Genomic DNA, 17,558 nt, shown 5'->3' on the forward strand with positions numbered 1-17,558 from the left:
CTGCGCATGCGCGAACTATACAATGCGATCGCATCCCTCTCGCTCGCCTAGCAAAGGCAGCCCAGGGTAATGAGTGACAGGAGAGGCCGTTTGTGGGTGGTAACAAGGGCAGGACACTAATAACGGGGGGTTGGAGATGCGAACGCAGGCGTGCCTGAGTGTTTCAATGCCGTTTTAGAGGTGTGCATAATTAACAGGCAGCGTCATAGTACACGTCACATGCCCTTTTTTTACACTGATTTCCTCGCAATGCTTGCGGTAGGGTAAAGCTACCTCAAGCACTGCGTTCACATCCGATGGTGCTCGATGTGCCAATGTTATAATACACTTCCTGGAGATGACGTGGTGCTGGTGGGTGGCTCTGCCTGTGCGATTGGGCATACGCATACACAAAGTGGCCGCTCGCTAAGACATGGTGGGCGTGCTTATGCCTTGGCGAGCATTCGCTTCCCGTGGCGTCACTTTGACAACTTTGCATACGCATCCAGTGAGCGTACGCAGATAGTGGACAGGTCTGAATCAGGCCCTAAGTTCAATCACCCTATACTGGGGGGACTCCAGTCCTCAACTACCTCCAACAGGTCATATTTTTGGGATGTATTTAAGCATGCATGCATGATTTCACCTATCTTGTTTAATCAGTAATAATCCCAGCTGTTTCTACAGACAAAAATCCTCAAAACATGACCTGCTGGAGGTATTTATTTAACAGTTACTTTAGAAGCACAGCATATTTCATTACGCTTTAAGGATTAGAGTAGATACTTAAGGATTTAAGAACCCCTGATCTATACCACTTACAACACAAAGACAAAAAGCATACCACCGAACGGTCTCGTTTTGGCAGTAGAGCCATGATATTGGATGATTTCTCACTATTAGGATGTGTGGGACACTGGGAGGCAGGGCTGCCATCAGAAATGGTGGGGCCCGGTACTGACAAATTAGGCAGGGCCCCCCTCGCCCCGGGGTATGGGGCAGAAGTGGGCGGAGCTGTGGATGGAGCTACTTTGGGGGTGAGAGACAGGGAAGGCTGGGCCTATTGGGGGCAGATTAATCATTTGTAAGTTCTGTTACATTACTTGCTGTGCTGACATTTTTATTTGCATGTTCTTAATTTAATATATCTAAGCACAAGATGGTGTGTGTGTGTATATATATATATACACATATACACACACACATACATATATATAACATACACAAACAAAAGCCTCTGGTGCTTAGCTATATTAAATTAAAAGCATACAAGTGTCTGCACAGCAAGTGATATAACAGCACTTACCCACATGTATGTGTGTGATTATATATATATATATATATATATATATATACATACACACACACTGTATATATACTGTATATGTACACACACTGTATATATGCATACATATATATATATATATATATATATATATATATACACACACACTCTGTATATATACTGTATATATATATATATATATATATATATATATACTGTATATAATACATACATTAGGCACTCCCTCCCTGCAATAGAGCCCAAACTTACCTGGACACTTACCTGGACAGCCAGCGCAGAGTGATGTGAGGCACCGCGTGTCACTGGTGGAATGCACCGGCAGCTGCCAGAGAAGAGAAGAAGAGTCTCGGTGGCATTTAATACATGGAGCAGGTCGCAAGCCAATCACAGCTCGCTGAACGGCAGCCGGCCAATCAGCAGCGGCCGCTGCTGATTGGCTGGATGCTGTTCCACGAGCTGTGATTGGCTCGCGGAACTGTAGCCAATCAGCAGCGGCCGCTGCTGATTGGCTGGCTGCCGTTCCGCGAGCTGCTGTGATTGGCTTGCGGCCGGCTCCATTTATTAAATGCCATCAAGTCTCTTTAGTTCTTTGGCTGCCCCCGGTGCATTCCAGCAGTGATGTGCGGTATCGCACATCACTGCATTTCACATCTCCGCTACCCGGGCCCCCTCTCTCTCTGGGCCCGGGACTGGAGTCCCCACAGTCCCCCCCTGATGGCGGCCCTGCTGGGAGGAGTTCATCTGCCGCATGACCTGCCTCCATGGAGTGCGGCATTAAACAAATTAAATTTTTTCTGAAAAAAGAAAAGGGCGTGGCCAGGACCGCATCCTACTTTGGAAGTGTTATTGGGAAGTATGACTGAAACCCTCACCCTACCGCATTGACATTACACAAACACTTAAAGCATTGACTGGATGACAGTATACTGATACTATACATCCTGACATTGAGAAATGTACAAAAAAGCATAACTTGCTCATATCAGGCCTGCTGGTAGTACAAGAATGAGATGTCTGACAAGAAAGCCCAGGCTTTAATTATGCTTACTGCGCAATATGAAAACCAGCTGACCCAAACCAATCAGACTCCACGCTGTGCACCACTGGGAAGAAGAAAGACAGCAGGGACTGATACAATTTATAACATAAAATGCATAAAAGGGTGATGTAAAATCGGGGACTGTCGTGACACCGTGCTCAGCCTACGCTCATATACACCAATCTGACGTAGCTAGGTGGTTGTGACGTGGGTTTTACCTAAGCTGCCACCACGAAGAGTATTGAAATATCGCTCTTACGTTCGCCAGACACTTGAATCTCACTTAAACTCACAGTTACACACAAATATAGCATGGGCCTCTCCAGGCACGTGAATTCATTAGCGCACAGAGATAATGCTGATAAAGCTTTAGGATTTATTGAGAAATATCTCCAGGGTTAAATTACAAGAAAAATAGGTAAATAAACAAGACATACATATATAAATAAATGCACAAAATTATTACAGATAAAAGAAAAGGATAGAGTATCAGAATCCTAAGGTATCTTATGCTGAGATCTTAGAGAATCTGTGTGAAGGGACACCACCATAGACCGACATGGGGAGCACTCCTTAGCTCTCGCCTACTCCCTGGAAGTGAACTAGCAGTGTAGACTGCTGAGCATTATAGTTCCATGATCTGCTCATCCCCCACAGCCCCCACCCTTTTCAGGCTCAAAAATACTGGTCTTTGTTCTCCCCGGGTCTGTGTAGATGCAAATTAGCACAACTACCAGACCTGACACTCATAATTCCCTGGACCTTGAAGGTATTTTATGATAGGAAGACTGCTAGTATGAGGTGTTACAAATGACCCTTCTAGCAGCCAGTGTGACTGCGTACTGGACTTGCATCATTGCCCCCTCTAGGGTGGGAGCAAACATTACAGTCAGGAAGCTTTGGCTTCAAAGGCCAGGTGTCACTTGGCCATTTGCTCTAATTAGTTCATGCAATCCAATTTTGACATACTGTATCCATTCATGGCAAGCAGCCATTCCTGAAATATATACTTTAGGGAATTATGATAATACACACACTTTATAAAGAGCACACAGACTACGTAAAGTCATGACATGGGGCTTTGATGAATCGCCGTAACCCCTGGCGATGGTCACAGGGACAACAAACCTTAAAGATCCAAAGGAGAAGTTAAGGGCATGGAATGATATGGATAATTTGGCCTGGAACATGCACATTTAATTTTAATATGTACATGGCACTAAAATATGGGCATAACTTGCCTGTAAATATAGATGAATTTTGGCATATGGTATTTTGTATGACATAAATGACATTAATGATGTTAATAGTTGGCTAAAATGTTTTAGTAGGAGCTACTAAATTTGACTCTCTTTCTTTTCATCACAGGAAGACACAGACAGCATTTCCTGCCAGGAGCAAATCAACCGATCCATTTATTGGGCAGATGGTTTTGTATTTGTTTTCTCAATCACAGACTACAATAGTTACCGCATGATCCGGCCCCTATACCAGCACTTAAGAAAAATCCACCCAAACACTAAAATTCCTCTTCTTCTGGTTGGAAATAAAGCTGATCTCTTAAGGGCCCGGCAGGTGTCATCTGATGAAGGTCTTCAGCTTGCCAATGAACTGACCGGCACATATGCAGAAGTATCAGCCCGAGAAAATTATGAAGGTGTATATGGCGCTTTCTACCAGCTTTGCCAGGAGGTTGGCAAGATGATCTTCAGCTGTAATGGGGAAAAGCGAAGAGGACTTCATCTTGTGCGCCCAAGGTCTCCCAACATGCAAGACCTGAAAAGACGCTTTAAGCAGGTGTTATCTTCCAAAGTGAAGTCTACTACCACCCTTTGACCTCTGCTGGGATTGCATGGGTGACTTGGGACATACTGCAAATGTGCTCATATACATAAAATATATACATTTATTTGTCAAAGATTTTATTGGCACAAATTGCGCTGGAAACAATTTGCGCCATTGTGTTTATTTGCCAAACTTTTTATTATTTCTGCTAAAGATTGGAATAGCAAAAAGTTACGTAACTTTGTGTCATAATGCAGGTATACCTATCCCTTACATATAGTGTAGGTAGCCATTTTGTGAACAAATATTCAGCTTTTTAGTTTGTTAGGAAATAGTGACATCAATTATCAGTAATATTGGTACAGCCCACAAACTGGCTACCTGCACTGTGTGACATATTCCTTGCTTTAAATGACCTTATGTGTGAAATAAACACCAAAGAGAACTGCAGGTTGGTGCCATATTTGTGTACTAGCTTTTCAATATGGCTGAAGTCAAATGCACAGTTTCTATATGACATGATGTTATTTAGGAATAATTGCAGAATAGAATGTAATGTATAGGATATAAATGGTAATGCCATCAACAATAATGGACCTGATTTAGAGTTGGAAGGTACAATTTTACCCCTTGGCAAAAACATACTTCCCAACATTGGTAAATTGGGAATTGAGACCCGGGGCATGGCTGGTGCACAATGGGGACATGGTTTACCATACTGAGGGGTGGCCGTGGCACACGGGATGTGGTCACACCGCCGGTCAGCATGAATCCAATCAAAAATTAGTGTTTGCACCATAACATGGGATATACAGGTGCACATTTGAACCCTTTAGTTGGATTTGCTCCTATATATTAGGCTCAGTAAGTTTTATTATATGTCGTGTTTGTATCAGATTTCACATCCCCGTTACCTAAAACACTACTTTTCCATATAAAGGTGTATTGCTGCACTGGGAGGTGTAAAAGTAGATCTGTGCCATTATAGGGCCTGATTCATAGATGTACACTAAGCTGGTATTTACGCAGTTGACTGATTATTGGTAAACTGCGCATGTGTCTAAGTCGCACAGCGCATATATGTCAAGGTACATTACCGCTGTCATTGGCAGCGACTTTTTACCCGCAGTGCGATTGACAGTCAGAGACCTTTGTGGGAGATAACGGGGGGAGTGGCGGCAATAATGCAAGCGTGTCATTACCTTTTAGAGGCGTGTTACAGCATGCACCTGTGAACCAGTATGCAATAAAAATGGCTCCAGCATCACAGTACACGTGGCCATTCTGCGCGACCACAGTGTTACTCGGAAGGTTGATTAATGAAGGATCTGCGGATGATGCTGAGTCTTGCTACGCAGCTACTTGGATTTGCGATGCCACATGTAGGAGTCTTAATACAAGTCCCGGTGGCTGCGACATTTGCATATTTTGCAGTCAGTGCAAAGACGCAGTGGCGACGGGATTAGCGTACATGTCTAAATCAGGCCCTTAATTCACAAGATACATTCGGGGTCAGTATAGATCAGGACATTTTACACCACTTGCAAAGCCTAATGAGGCTGCAGTTTTCAGAAGACAGCAACCATTACATGTATGGATTAGCTATCATTGGGGATGATACATAGTTGTACAGTATTGCACTGCCAAAAGCGTCCTTGTACGCAGAGGCTGGGCAATGCCATACAGCTCATATTATAAGGACAAAACACGCTTCCTGGCGGCATCGCAGATCTGAGTGCTGTGTCCAAGAATGCAGCATTGGATCACCATTTATATGTGATAGTCGCAATCATCGGCCATCTAAGTATGCCTAAGCTTACTCAGACTTTCCCCGGAATACCGCTACCAGGGCCAAGAAATTTGCTTAGAAAGATGCAGACCCTGGCCTCAGCACGTCTGCAGAACGGGGGCAGCACGTCCCCATTTTGTAAAATGGACTGCGTAGCCGCCACCACCCCCAAAGGACTGCAGCATGTCAGTCATGATGCGGCTTGGCAGCACTATGAGCGATCTCACAGACACTGATCGGTACATGAGAAGTACAGATACTGCGCATGCGCCGATCAGTAACCATCGGAGATGTACACAAATCATCAGGTTTGTTACAACAATGAATCAGGCCGATAGGCAATAGCTGTCTGTTTCTAGTAAACTGGATATAATGCATGTGTCATCATTATCTTTGCTGCCTCTAAAGAGTTGTTGTTGCTAAGTAAAATCTTCCTACAGACAGCAATAGCAGCAGTGGCATCTGCAACAACATGAAGATACATATCATGCAATATAAAATGGTGTATAGCGGTTAATTGTTGCAGAACTTTTCTTGGAATATCTATTTACATATTTTAAGTACACCTGTCACCTACTTACAGTGGTAACAGTCATATTGTGGGTTATACAGTATTCATAATATTGCAGCTTATTAATTCTTTAGGAACCGATGACATCACTGAGGCACTTTATAACCAAACATTCCTGTGACACTGGTTCCAAGTGAATTAATAGGCTGTTCTCAATGATAATGATTCAGCCTACAAAATGGCTACTTCCAAGTCTCTAAGATTCAGTTTCAGTTTAATGTATAAAACGTACATAAAGCCAATAATCCATCTTTGTTGCAAGCACGACATAGAACCTGGCACATTGACATCTTTGTGATATTCACATTTCTCTATAGAAATTATTTTTCACATTGAACCATAGAATTCATTTTAAAGTGTCCACATCTAGAAACACATAATTTATGGGCTTTACCACTATTCATAAAGATAGAGTCAATTCACTTGAGATTGAATTGCCTGGTTCCAAATGACTTTATAAGCTACAGTCCCATCAACACCCAAAATGGCTGCCTCCATGGTGTGTAGGTGGTGGACGCACATTAAGTGGTCTAGCACTGATTTTACATTACATTTTTGAATGCTGGTATGTACATATCCACATGTGAACCTCCTGGAAGAGGTCAGTGGAGCCTAGAAACATAGATGAATACCAGACAATATGTTAGTATGTGGGATGGGGTGGGGCTTTTTATTTCTTACATTAAAAACATTACATGTAACATACTGCAGCGGTTGTCTTGTGCTGACAGTAAAGATGATGTAGTGCCACTATTTTTCTATTTACAAATGGTTATTACCACTTCCTTTATAATAAAACAGAGATATAGTTTAAACCGCTAATTGATTGTCTTTTTATTCAACACAAAAATACATTGTATTATTACATTCATGCATCTAGCAGACCCTGGAATGGCAATTCTGGCAGTTGCTAGAGTGTATATTGGGCCTGCTTCAGCAAGGATCGCAGGTGCTTATACACACGTAATTGGCCGATTGTTGTGTTCTGTGCATGCGTATGCATTGCAGTGCACATGTGTGAACAAGCTATTGCGATCGGGGCTGCAATTGCAGAGGCTACGCAGACTCATGGCAAAGTGATTGACAGGAAGTGCCGTTTATGGGTGGTGATAGGGGGGCGATCATGCGAACACAGGCGTGCCAGTGTGTTGGGACGGCTTTACAGGAGAGTGCATAAATTATCCACTGTGATACCATACGCAGCCTGAGGCCTCATAGCGTGACCCGAAGTCACAATTCCTGAGTGAGGTCTGACCTGCCCTAACTGTGCGTATGGGTCCGATGGTACTCGATGTTACAGATTATTTTGCTATGTTGCCAAAGTATACAGATGTGAGTAAGGGGAAGTGGGCGTCCTTATGTTAGGCTGCGATAGCAATGTTAATGCTGACATTTGCATATCACCGCTGATATTAGCCACTGCGTTGCGTACATATAAGCAGAATTGCGATCCGTAGTGAATCAGGCCCATTGTCGCTAAGAGCTATTTCTTGGGGGGAAAAAGGAAGAAAAACTTGGACGATCAAGTAATTAATGTTAATAAAAACCAATATATGTTTGAAACAGTTAATACCAATTAATGATTTAATTAAATGTGGTTAGGCTGCTGCTTTTTACTGTAAACTCTGTGAGGTATATTTACTAAAGTATGGGTTTTCAGAAATGGAGATGTTACCCATAGCAACCAATCTACAGTAGCTATTATCTTCTAGAAGGTGCTAGATAAATGTTAATTAGAATCTGATTGGTTGCTATGGGCAACATCTCCACTTCTAAAAACCAGCACTTTAGTAAATATAACCCTCTATGTTTACAAATATGGGGCACAAAAAAGACAATAGCAAAATAGCGCTGCCTTAACCACTGAATAAACAAATGCATAATAAAAAATATATATATTTTCAACAATCGGAGTCAGTCAACATAAGATAAAAAGAAAACATTTATGATAAAAAATACATGTACAGTAGTTACACATGAACAATACACCTATTATAAAAATAACTGGCTTAACCTCAAACACTACAGTAGTTGCTCAATACATAATATAAATAGTTACCACTGTAATGCACAGTCTTAAAAGTGTCTTTTATAGACCGATTATTATTAAAAAAACCGGCTTAACCTCGAAACACTAGCGTCTCAATATATCATATAAATACGGTAGCTGCCGGTCTAATGCACAGTTATAAATCTGTCTTTTGTAGACCAATTATTAGTATGAATGGATGCATCCAAAGTTTAGTTACTAGTACAGATGCATGCAAATGGGGAATTCCAAGTGGTCAATTGATTCCTGATAGGACGTGTTGATGAGGCAGCTACAGGGATAGGAAGAATCTAGTGTCCTTGTGCTATTACATACCCATAAAGACAATGCTGGAGTAATTACCAATGAGGCGCTCTCCACCGTCTCTCCCGGTGGGATGCTGTAAAGGTCTTGTATCAAGAGTCTCTTATTGACATGTCTTGGGTAGTAATCACTCCTGCAGACACCGCTATAAAGTAAGCTGGAGCAAAGGATACAACGCACCATCACACTATGGACTGTAATCAAATAGTTTCGCACCCGCGATACTTTTTCGCATTCCGGACTTTTCGCCTACATCGCGTGTTTTGCATGCTGAAAAGTATAGGACACGCTTCCGCTATTCCCCATATTCAATTAGAAAGGACGCGAAAACGGCACCCTGCGAAACTGAAACTGGCGAAAAGTCCTGTCAAAAATGGGGAACCCAGCCTGACACCCCCCAAAAGATGCACTAACATTGGGGATCACTGTAGATGCCCCCGATTAACCCTAATGAAGGTATTTGGGGTACTAAAGTTGTGGCAATTGGTGCCAATTAGCGCATTTACACAAGTGGTGAAGAATAGCATTAAGCAATATTTGAGAAAATAAGTACTCCCAGCAAATTTGGGGTACTTGAAAATGGGGGCTAACATATTTTTAAGTTGCTAAAGTGGAGTTTTAAATGACGTAAAAAATCCACCTGCCGCAAGCACCTGCAAATCATAAAAACACACCTGCCCTATACTAGGGGACTCCCCAGAAGTCTATTTCATTAGTTTTTATGTTTATCCCCCAACTTTGCACTTTTTCACCCTCAAAATGAAAGTACTTATTTGGGGTATTGTAAAGTCTTTTTTATTTTTTTTATTTTTACACAGTTTATCTTTGGGGTACTGTCCCAAAGGTGCAGAGGGGTTTTCCGAAGTTTGCACCCCAAAACCCCAATTCTGCATTTTCTTCCGCCTGCTATTCATAGGCGAAACTTTTCCGCCGATTACATTGCATTGATTTTTCGCGTACGCAAAAAGTTTTTGTAAATGAATACGGGGATAAGTTTTCGCCTGGTGAAATTACGTCATCCGCGATACTTTTCCAGAGATTCAGACTTTTCGCCTAAAATTGAATACGGCCCTATATGTGATACCCCATAGTTTCCATTTTAGAAAAGGTTTTAAGCAACTGTCATTTTAATATAAGTTAATTTAAAAGAAAATATATCAGTTGGAGGAGTTTCCATGGGTAAGGCCCACCTATGCCTGCCTAAACTGCAATGCCATCAAAGTAGTAGGGACCAGCCAGCCCCGAGGCGTAATGTGCACTGAGAGGTTGGGATATCAGGAATTCAGACACCTCCCAGAAGTCAGTCCAAGAGGGGAGATGTGTACAGGCCCTTGTAATTGATTGACTCAGTGCTTTAAAAGGGCAAATTGCTGGGAGATGTGCCAGCAATTTCAGAACTTTAAAGGCACATATCCACTAGACAACAGTCAAAAGACTGCACGATTACGACATTGTAATCGTGCAGTCGTTTGTCAGTCTGTGCTGTGCCTACACTGAACGAGCAGTCGTTCAGTGAAGGCACATCAATCATCTGCAAACATGATGAACCTGACGATATCGTCAGGTTGTACAACATATTTGTATGATGATAGATGTCTAAATGACCAGCGGCAGCGAGGATCGCTGGTCATTTTAGATATTTTTTAAACGATTTTCAAATGATGATCAAACGATCGAACGATAACAATATTGTTATCATTCAATCGCTCAATTTAATTAAGACAGCAAAATGTTTTCTGGTGGCATAGTCCACGGAGTATAAGAAGACGTCCTTCAGATTGTTTTGATGTCCAAAGAAGACCTATCTGTAGACACTGCAAAAAAGTGGCCATATGGAAAGGCATGCAGCCAGGTACAAGCATTACAAATCCTCAGGAAGACCAGAGAGAATAGATCATTCATCTGAAGAAGGGCAACGCAAAGGTGCAAATCCAAGTCCAATACTCCAGAATCAAATGAAAGTGGTTGTCACATCAGCTACAGACCCTGATCCTCAAATTAGCACAAGAAAAGTTTTGGGCAAAGTTGTTTGGTTTAACATGCAATATGGTTATGGCTTCATAAATCAGGATAACACCAAGAAAGAAGTGTTTGTTCATTATACTGCCATTAACAAGATTCCCAGAAAGAACCTCTGTAGCCTGGGAAATGAAGAGCTTGTCGAGTTCAATTTGGTGAATGGGAAAAAAGGCATGGAAGCCGCCAATATGACTAGTCCTGGTGGTGTACAAGGTAGTGAATATGCTGCTGTCTGTATTCAACCTGGTAGACTTATGTTGGGTACACACTGGCAGATATATTGGCCGATCAGTTGATCGGCCAATATATCGTATGCCCGTTGACCAGTGTGTACCAGCGATATGTCTGTGAACGACGTCGTTCACAGACATATCGCGTCGGCTGTACTGCACAGCCGACGCGATATATCTGTCCATCGGGCTGTGTGTACGGGCAATCAGCCAACTGCCCATACACTTGCGGGGGCAGCCACGGGGAGGGGGTCACGGCGGGACCCGTGGCCAGATGGAAGATGATGGTTGTTCAGTGTGTATCACTCGATCTGCTGATATATCTGTTAGGTCAGGGCTCGACAAAACACGGGGGCCAGGTCGCCATGGCGACCAGATTTTGTTGCCTGGTGACCAGATTTTCAGCAGCCCCCAGGCCCTGTAGTGCAGACCGCAAGCGCGGTCCACACTACAGAGTAACAAACACACTGCCGCCAGCGCCGGCTGTATGTTTGTTATAGCAGCAGATGAGAGTCTGCCAGACTCTCAGTGGCTGCTGCGTCGTCCACGGAGTGAGATGGCTGGAGCTCACTCATGAGCACCACCTTCTGGCTCACCCCGCAGCAGGTTGGGAGAGACGTCATGAAGTCTCTCCCATAGTGCAGAGCGGCCAGGAGGAGTGGACAGTGGTGGTCGTCGGCAGGAGCGTGGGTCAGGTAAGTTGTGTTTTCTTTTTTTTTAAGGGGCACTGCATAGGGGAGTGGCCGCTACTGCGGACACTGTGGGGACACTGCATAGTTTGGGTGGCCGCTACTGTGGGGGTACTGCATAGGTAGGGGTGCCCGCTACTGGGGACACTGTATGGGGGGGGCCACTACTGGGGCACTGTACAGGGTGGGGCCACTTCTAGGGGCAATGCATAGTGGGGGCTACTACTGAGGTCACTGCATAAGGGGGGCTACTATTGGGGGCACTGTATAGGGGGGACTTCTACTGGGGGCAATGTATAGGGGGGACCACTTCTGGGGGCACTGATTAAAGGGGCAATATATAGGGGGACCACTACTGGGGGCACTATATATGGGGACCACTACTGGGGGCACTGCATAGGGGGGTGGCTGCTACTGGGGGCACTGCATAGGGGGGGGTGGCTGCTACTGGGGGCACTGTATAGGGGAGGTTAAGGTACCCTAAGAGGAACTCTCTATGTTCAGTTCTGCATGAAGTAACATCTAATGAGACAGTAGAGACCCTAATTGAAACTCAAAAACCCTCACTGCCTGTTCCAAGAAAGAATAAGGTGCCAGTAGATGAAGAATATACTGTGATAAATTCTAGGGAGGCATCATTAATTATATGGAGAGCTTTGAAATGATCAGGGAAAAGTGCTAGAGGTATAACACCTGCCTAATACAGATAGTGCAAAGCCATTGTTTATGTTGACTGTTCATCTTCAAACATCTAAGTTTTGTCGACAGGTGATATTTTAACTTTTTTAGGGTTAGGCTATGTTAGTTGTAGTGTTAGGCATACTTACCATTGCAATGCAAATCTGAAAGGTTGACATGTTGACTATCGACTTAGCTAAAGTCAATTCGGGCAATGCCAACATTATGTTACTGTTGACATTTGACATGTTGACAGTATGTTGATATTGTGAATATCGACATTCAGAACAAGATATTCTGAATGTGGACATCCTGAATGTCAACATTTCATACCAAACCCTAAAAACTATCTAGATCTAGTCATGGAAATTTGGCCCTCATTCAGAGCCGGACGCTCTGAGCAGAGCGCACGCTCTGAATGAGGGCCGTCCTCCATAATTATGGAGCGTCCTCCTGGACGCTCGTATAGCTGTGGGTCACCACCCACAGCCTATACGAGCGTGCAGGTTGATGGCCGCGATGGTCTTGACCATCGCGACCATCGCCACTGCGAGCCGGGGCCTGCGGTTCAGTTTCTCAACCGCAAGGCCAGGAGTGATTTTGGCTCTATCAGAGCCAAAATCACTCCCGCTGACATCACTAGTGATGTCAGTGGGCCGGCTTCTGACGGTAGGCGTTCCCCTGGGAACACCCCCGTCTGGGAGGCACGCCCCCGGCACGCCCACCAAAGGGGGCGTGCTGTCAATCAACATCGACAGCACGCCCCCTTTGATCAGACACAACGAGCGAAGGAAAGTCCTTCGCTCATCGCGTCTGGCGCATGCGCACGACGGAGCTCCAGCCGTCGTGCGCATGCGCAGTGCACACCATCGACCCACTTGCGAGCGGACAGCCGCTTGCGAGTGGGTCTGAATCAGGCCCTTTGTTCCTTTTTAAGGATTTAAGAATGTAAAGATTATCATTTGTTGGATTGGTTGGTGATAGCACATGTCATTGTGCTGTAATGTTTTATTCATATACAGTGCTATTTTTGTAGAAAAATAGGTGCAGAAACGCCTGTGGAGGGGGGGACAGAGGTGGGCAGAGCTGTGGATAATGTGGGCAGAGCTACAGTGAGGGCAGGGCATCAATTGGTGCATAACCAATTTTTTTTCTTTTTAATTGTCAATCAGGCTGGACCTTAATGGGGGGGCACAGGGCAAGGAAGGCTGCACCTTAATGGGGGGGGCACAGGGCAAGGAAGGCTGGATTAGGGAAGGCCACAGATGGGGCGGATTGGCCGTTAATGACTGCGGGGAAAATCCTGGTGGGCCGAATGCTTCTGGGGCCGCCGGCTCCTTAACAGGCAATGACACAGACAGACCGGCCCCGGCTGCCTGTCAGCATTTCCCCGCGGCTGAGCCTCTCTCGCGAGAAGAGAGGCCAGCCTATTAAAGCCCCACCCAGCCAATGATCGACATTATTGCAGGGATTGAAAATGCGTGGGACTGTGGATTACAGTGGCGACTGGCGTGGCGATGTGGGGTAAGTTGCAGGGCCTGGGGCCGCCTAGGCAGTCTGTCAGCACTCAGCACGATCATCTCCTCTACACTCTCCCCTCCCCAGGCTGTGAAGTTTAAGTTTAATTTCATAGGCTGCAGCCTGCTAGGCTCTGAGTCTGAAGTTAACAGCCTGTGGAGGGTAGGATGGAGAGGGGGCAATCGGGCTGGCTGCAGTCAGTGGTGACTGGTGGTAGCAGTGGAAGCTAGGCTAGCCAACAGAGGTCAGGGGTTTATTTGGCTGGGGAAGGACAATGGCAATAGCCATTGCCAATGGGGCTGGGCTGGCTGCTGGGAGGACTGGGAGTCCATGCGCTGCATGCATGCTGTCAGGTGACATGATAGGTCGTGCTGGGCTGATCATAGGGAGATGGAGTCTGGAGAGAGCTCTAAATATCTCTCATTCTCATCTGTATCAGGGAAGCTGTGCTGTGAGGAGCTGAGCAGTGAAGGGGCTGTCATGTGAGGGAGATTGAGCTGAGGACGGCTGTGTTGTGGGAAGCTGTGCTGTGAGGAGCTGTGATGTTAAGGGGGCTGTCATATGAGGGAGATTGTGCTGAGGAGGGCTGTGTTGTGAGCGGCTGTGTTGTGGGAAGCTGTGCTGTGAGGAGCTGTGATGTTAAGGGGGCTGTCATATGAGGGAGATTGTGCTGAGGAGGGCTGTGTTGTGAGCGGCTGAGTTGTGGGAAGCTGTGCTGTGAGGAGCTGTAATGTTAAGGGGGCTGTCATATGAGGGAGACTGTGCTGAAGGGCGCTGTGAGGAGTGCTGTGAGGGCAGAGGGTTTTTCTGGGGGCACAGAGGAGATGGTGCTGGGGCAAAAAGGAGATGGCCTTGGGGTCAAAGAGGAGCTGGACAGTGGGATGTATTGGCGAGACCCAGGTGGATGGTATTGGAGAGTAATAGGGGGATGGTGCTGTCGAGAGACAGGAGGATGGCACTGGTACTGGTGAGAACCTCTGTTGCATGTTGATGACATTGGCTTTATTCCTACGCTAACAGGTAGCATGAATAGTGAATACTGACTCAAGACACTGCCTGTCCAGGTTCCCTGTTGCAGAGAAATCATATAGGTAAGAAAATATTTATTCACATGCTGTGATTATTCACTGGGGAGTGGGACTGGGGGCATATCCATCAGCATGATGAAAATAAGGAGAGTAGCTTGCAGGCATAGCATTTAACATGCATCCACACCCCTTTCCGCAAGTCCACACCCACTTTTTCAGCCCGCGCGCATAGGGCCATTTTCGGAATTTTTTCCAGGACAACTTTCGATCCCCAATCCGCCCCTGGCCACAGGGCAGGATTGACTGGACCTTGGTGGGGCGGCACAGAGCTGGGAAGACTGGACCTGGGGGGGGGGCACAGGGCATGGAATGCTGAACTAGAGAGGGGGCACAGGGAAGGGAAGACTGGACCTTGGTGGGGAGATTGGTGCCGGGCCGTGAAGTAATCGCAGACTGGCAGCCATCCAGTCATGAAGAGTTGCGGCATTTTGAATTTGGCACAGGCTGCAAGACAATAATAGCTCACAGACCGGCAGCTAATCAGGAATGGCCGCAGCCTGACTGTAAAGCATATTTCTTTGTGCTTTACAGTTGGGATCAAAACAGTAATAAAACATGACTGGGTAATAATAGACAGAGAAAGCGGTAATAGGGCCCTGCTCACAAGTTTTCAATCTACAGAATATTCTGTACAGCTATGAGTCCAGATCATGGCCAGACCCTGTCCAGGTGTCCAGATCCTGTTCAGTAATCTGGAACCATTCCACTTGACTGCAGGAAGTCCTGACTTGTTCCAGATGTCTGCTTCTGCTACCAATTCTACTTCTTGGGATAATGAGATGAACATTTCGGGAACATTAAAGGCCTGTGATTATTACTCATACTAGCCTATCAGGTCTCCAGAACAGGGCTTGTTTTAACTACTGTTTGCAAGTGTAATCACCAGTATTTCCTTTCTGTTTAGCAGGGGTTTCCTGAGCAAACCTCTTGGAATGCAACGTTTAGCAATGTCTATCAATACAGAACCTGATTCAGGTGGAGGCACAGAACCTCCACCAGATGCATAATACTGAAAAAGCTGAAATATTACAATTACTTTCATAAATAGTCTGTACCATCTCCTCTTTAGCTCCTGATTGAATTGTTGAAGGGCCTCAATAATTATTATTTTTATTGGCATTTATCTATACAGTGCTATACATTTTCGCAACACTGTATATAGCAAAGTTTCAAGAAAGAATAAACAAAATAACACACACTCATAATTACATGTGTAGGCATAGTTATAGCGTATACCTATTAACTGAATTAGTGAGCCTAAGGGGAGGGATAAAACAAGGGCCCATATCACAAGATCTATGGAAGGAGGGTATTGTTGAAACTTGAAATACAAGGGGTTAAGTGTATTAAAGGGAAAGATCCGATCAAGGAGATCCCATGTGGCGTTCAAAGAGTCAAGGGACGCTGTTCCCCATTCCCGCCTGTTGAGGGCATTTTTGATGCTCGTATATTAGCTCTATGCTGCTTCATATCTAAGTTATGTGTTTCTAGACCTATTTTGACAATAATTTACTTCTGATACTGTTATCCTCACAAGTAGTAATCACGCCAGGTGGTTCATGTTGCTTTGCAGAAAGGTAACAAAGTAAATCTCTGTGTCACACTAAATGGACCTGTTGGTCATTTTCTATTGCTAGATTCAGAACATCAGGTTAACCTCTGTGCTAAACAAAAAATAAAATAAAATAAACAAAATGTAATTTATTTAAAATGAATTTGAACCAGGTGCAAAGTCCACCACAATAACACAATTAACTCAAGATGACCTCATTCAGATAGCTACCTACACTAATAATTTATCATTTAAGAATGTGGGCTTAATTCCTCTGAACTAAACATTATATTGCTAGGAATAATGCTATCCTAATGCTAAAAACATATGTTTCTGCTTGTGTACCTTATATGTTTTTACCACAGGCAACTAATCTGTGTCCTGTATGTACTGTATTTGTATATGCGAATGGGATGTATTCGTATATATATGTGAATAACTTGCGACTTGTGGTAGCCAACACTTTACAGATGAGATAGTCACTAGATTTAATGCCGCAATTAGTTTAAAGGTGTAACCAGGTTTGGTCTTGCTGATAAATTTATATAATCTAGTGACTATCTCTCCGGAATCGCACTGGTTTCCGCAAATCATGGGCTATTACATTTGGCCCCTAGACTGTTCTGTGCCTACTGAAAAAATTTGAGTCAAAGCTTTGGATATGTCATGTTTGGGGTTTTGAGATCCAAGTCAGGACCCGTGGACTGGGCTGATGGGTCGTAGTGGAATAGCGGTGGTTGAATCAGAGGTCTACTCATGGGATGAGACCCATATGGTAAATGCCTGGTGTCTTCAAAGAGGTCAGTAACACCTGGAAGTCTCCCTTTCAGTCCCTGGACCTAATTGAGTGGAACTCAACCCCTTAACGTAATAACATATCAAAGTTGTAATCAAGTCCATTTGTACCACAAAATGGCTATAATCCTTAAATAGCCAAGGGTCATTTATTAGTAAGCTGTTAG

The 17,558-nt window shown here is 44.5% G+C and overlaps 1 protein-coding gene across 1 annotated transcript in view; it reads left to right on the top strand.

The window, feature by feature from the left end:
• LOC148507861 (ras-like protein family member 11A-like) overlaps nt 1-7,213 on the top strand; it is a 72,902-nt gene extending 65,689 nt beyond the window's left edge. Inside the window, exon 4 of the mRNA XM_088445507.1 lies at nt 3,693-7,213. Within this exon, the coding sequence (XP_088301633.1) occupies nt 3,693-4,160 (468 nt within the window). The 3' untranslated portion in view covers nt 4,161-7,213. The remainder of the gene's footprint in view (nt 1-3,692) is intronic.
• Nucleotides 7,214-17,558: the final 10,345 nt, after the last annotated feature.

The sequence above is a fragment of the Taudactylus pleione genome, unplaced genomic scaffold (genome assembly GCF_031769625.1).
Source record: "Taudactylus pleione unplaced genomic scaffold, aTauple2 ptg000381l, whole genome shotgun sequence".
NCBI classification, from domain to species: Eukaryota; Metazoa; Chordata; class Amphibia; order Anura; family Myobatrachidae; genus Taudactylus; species Taudactylus pleione.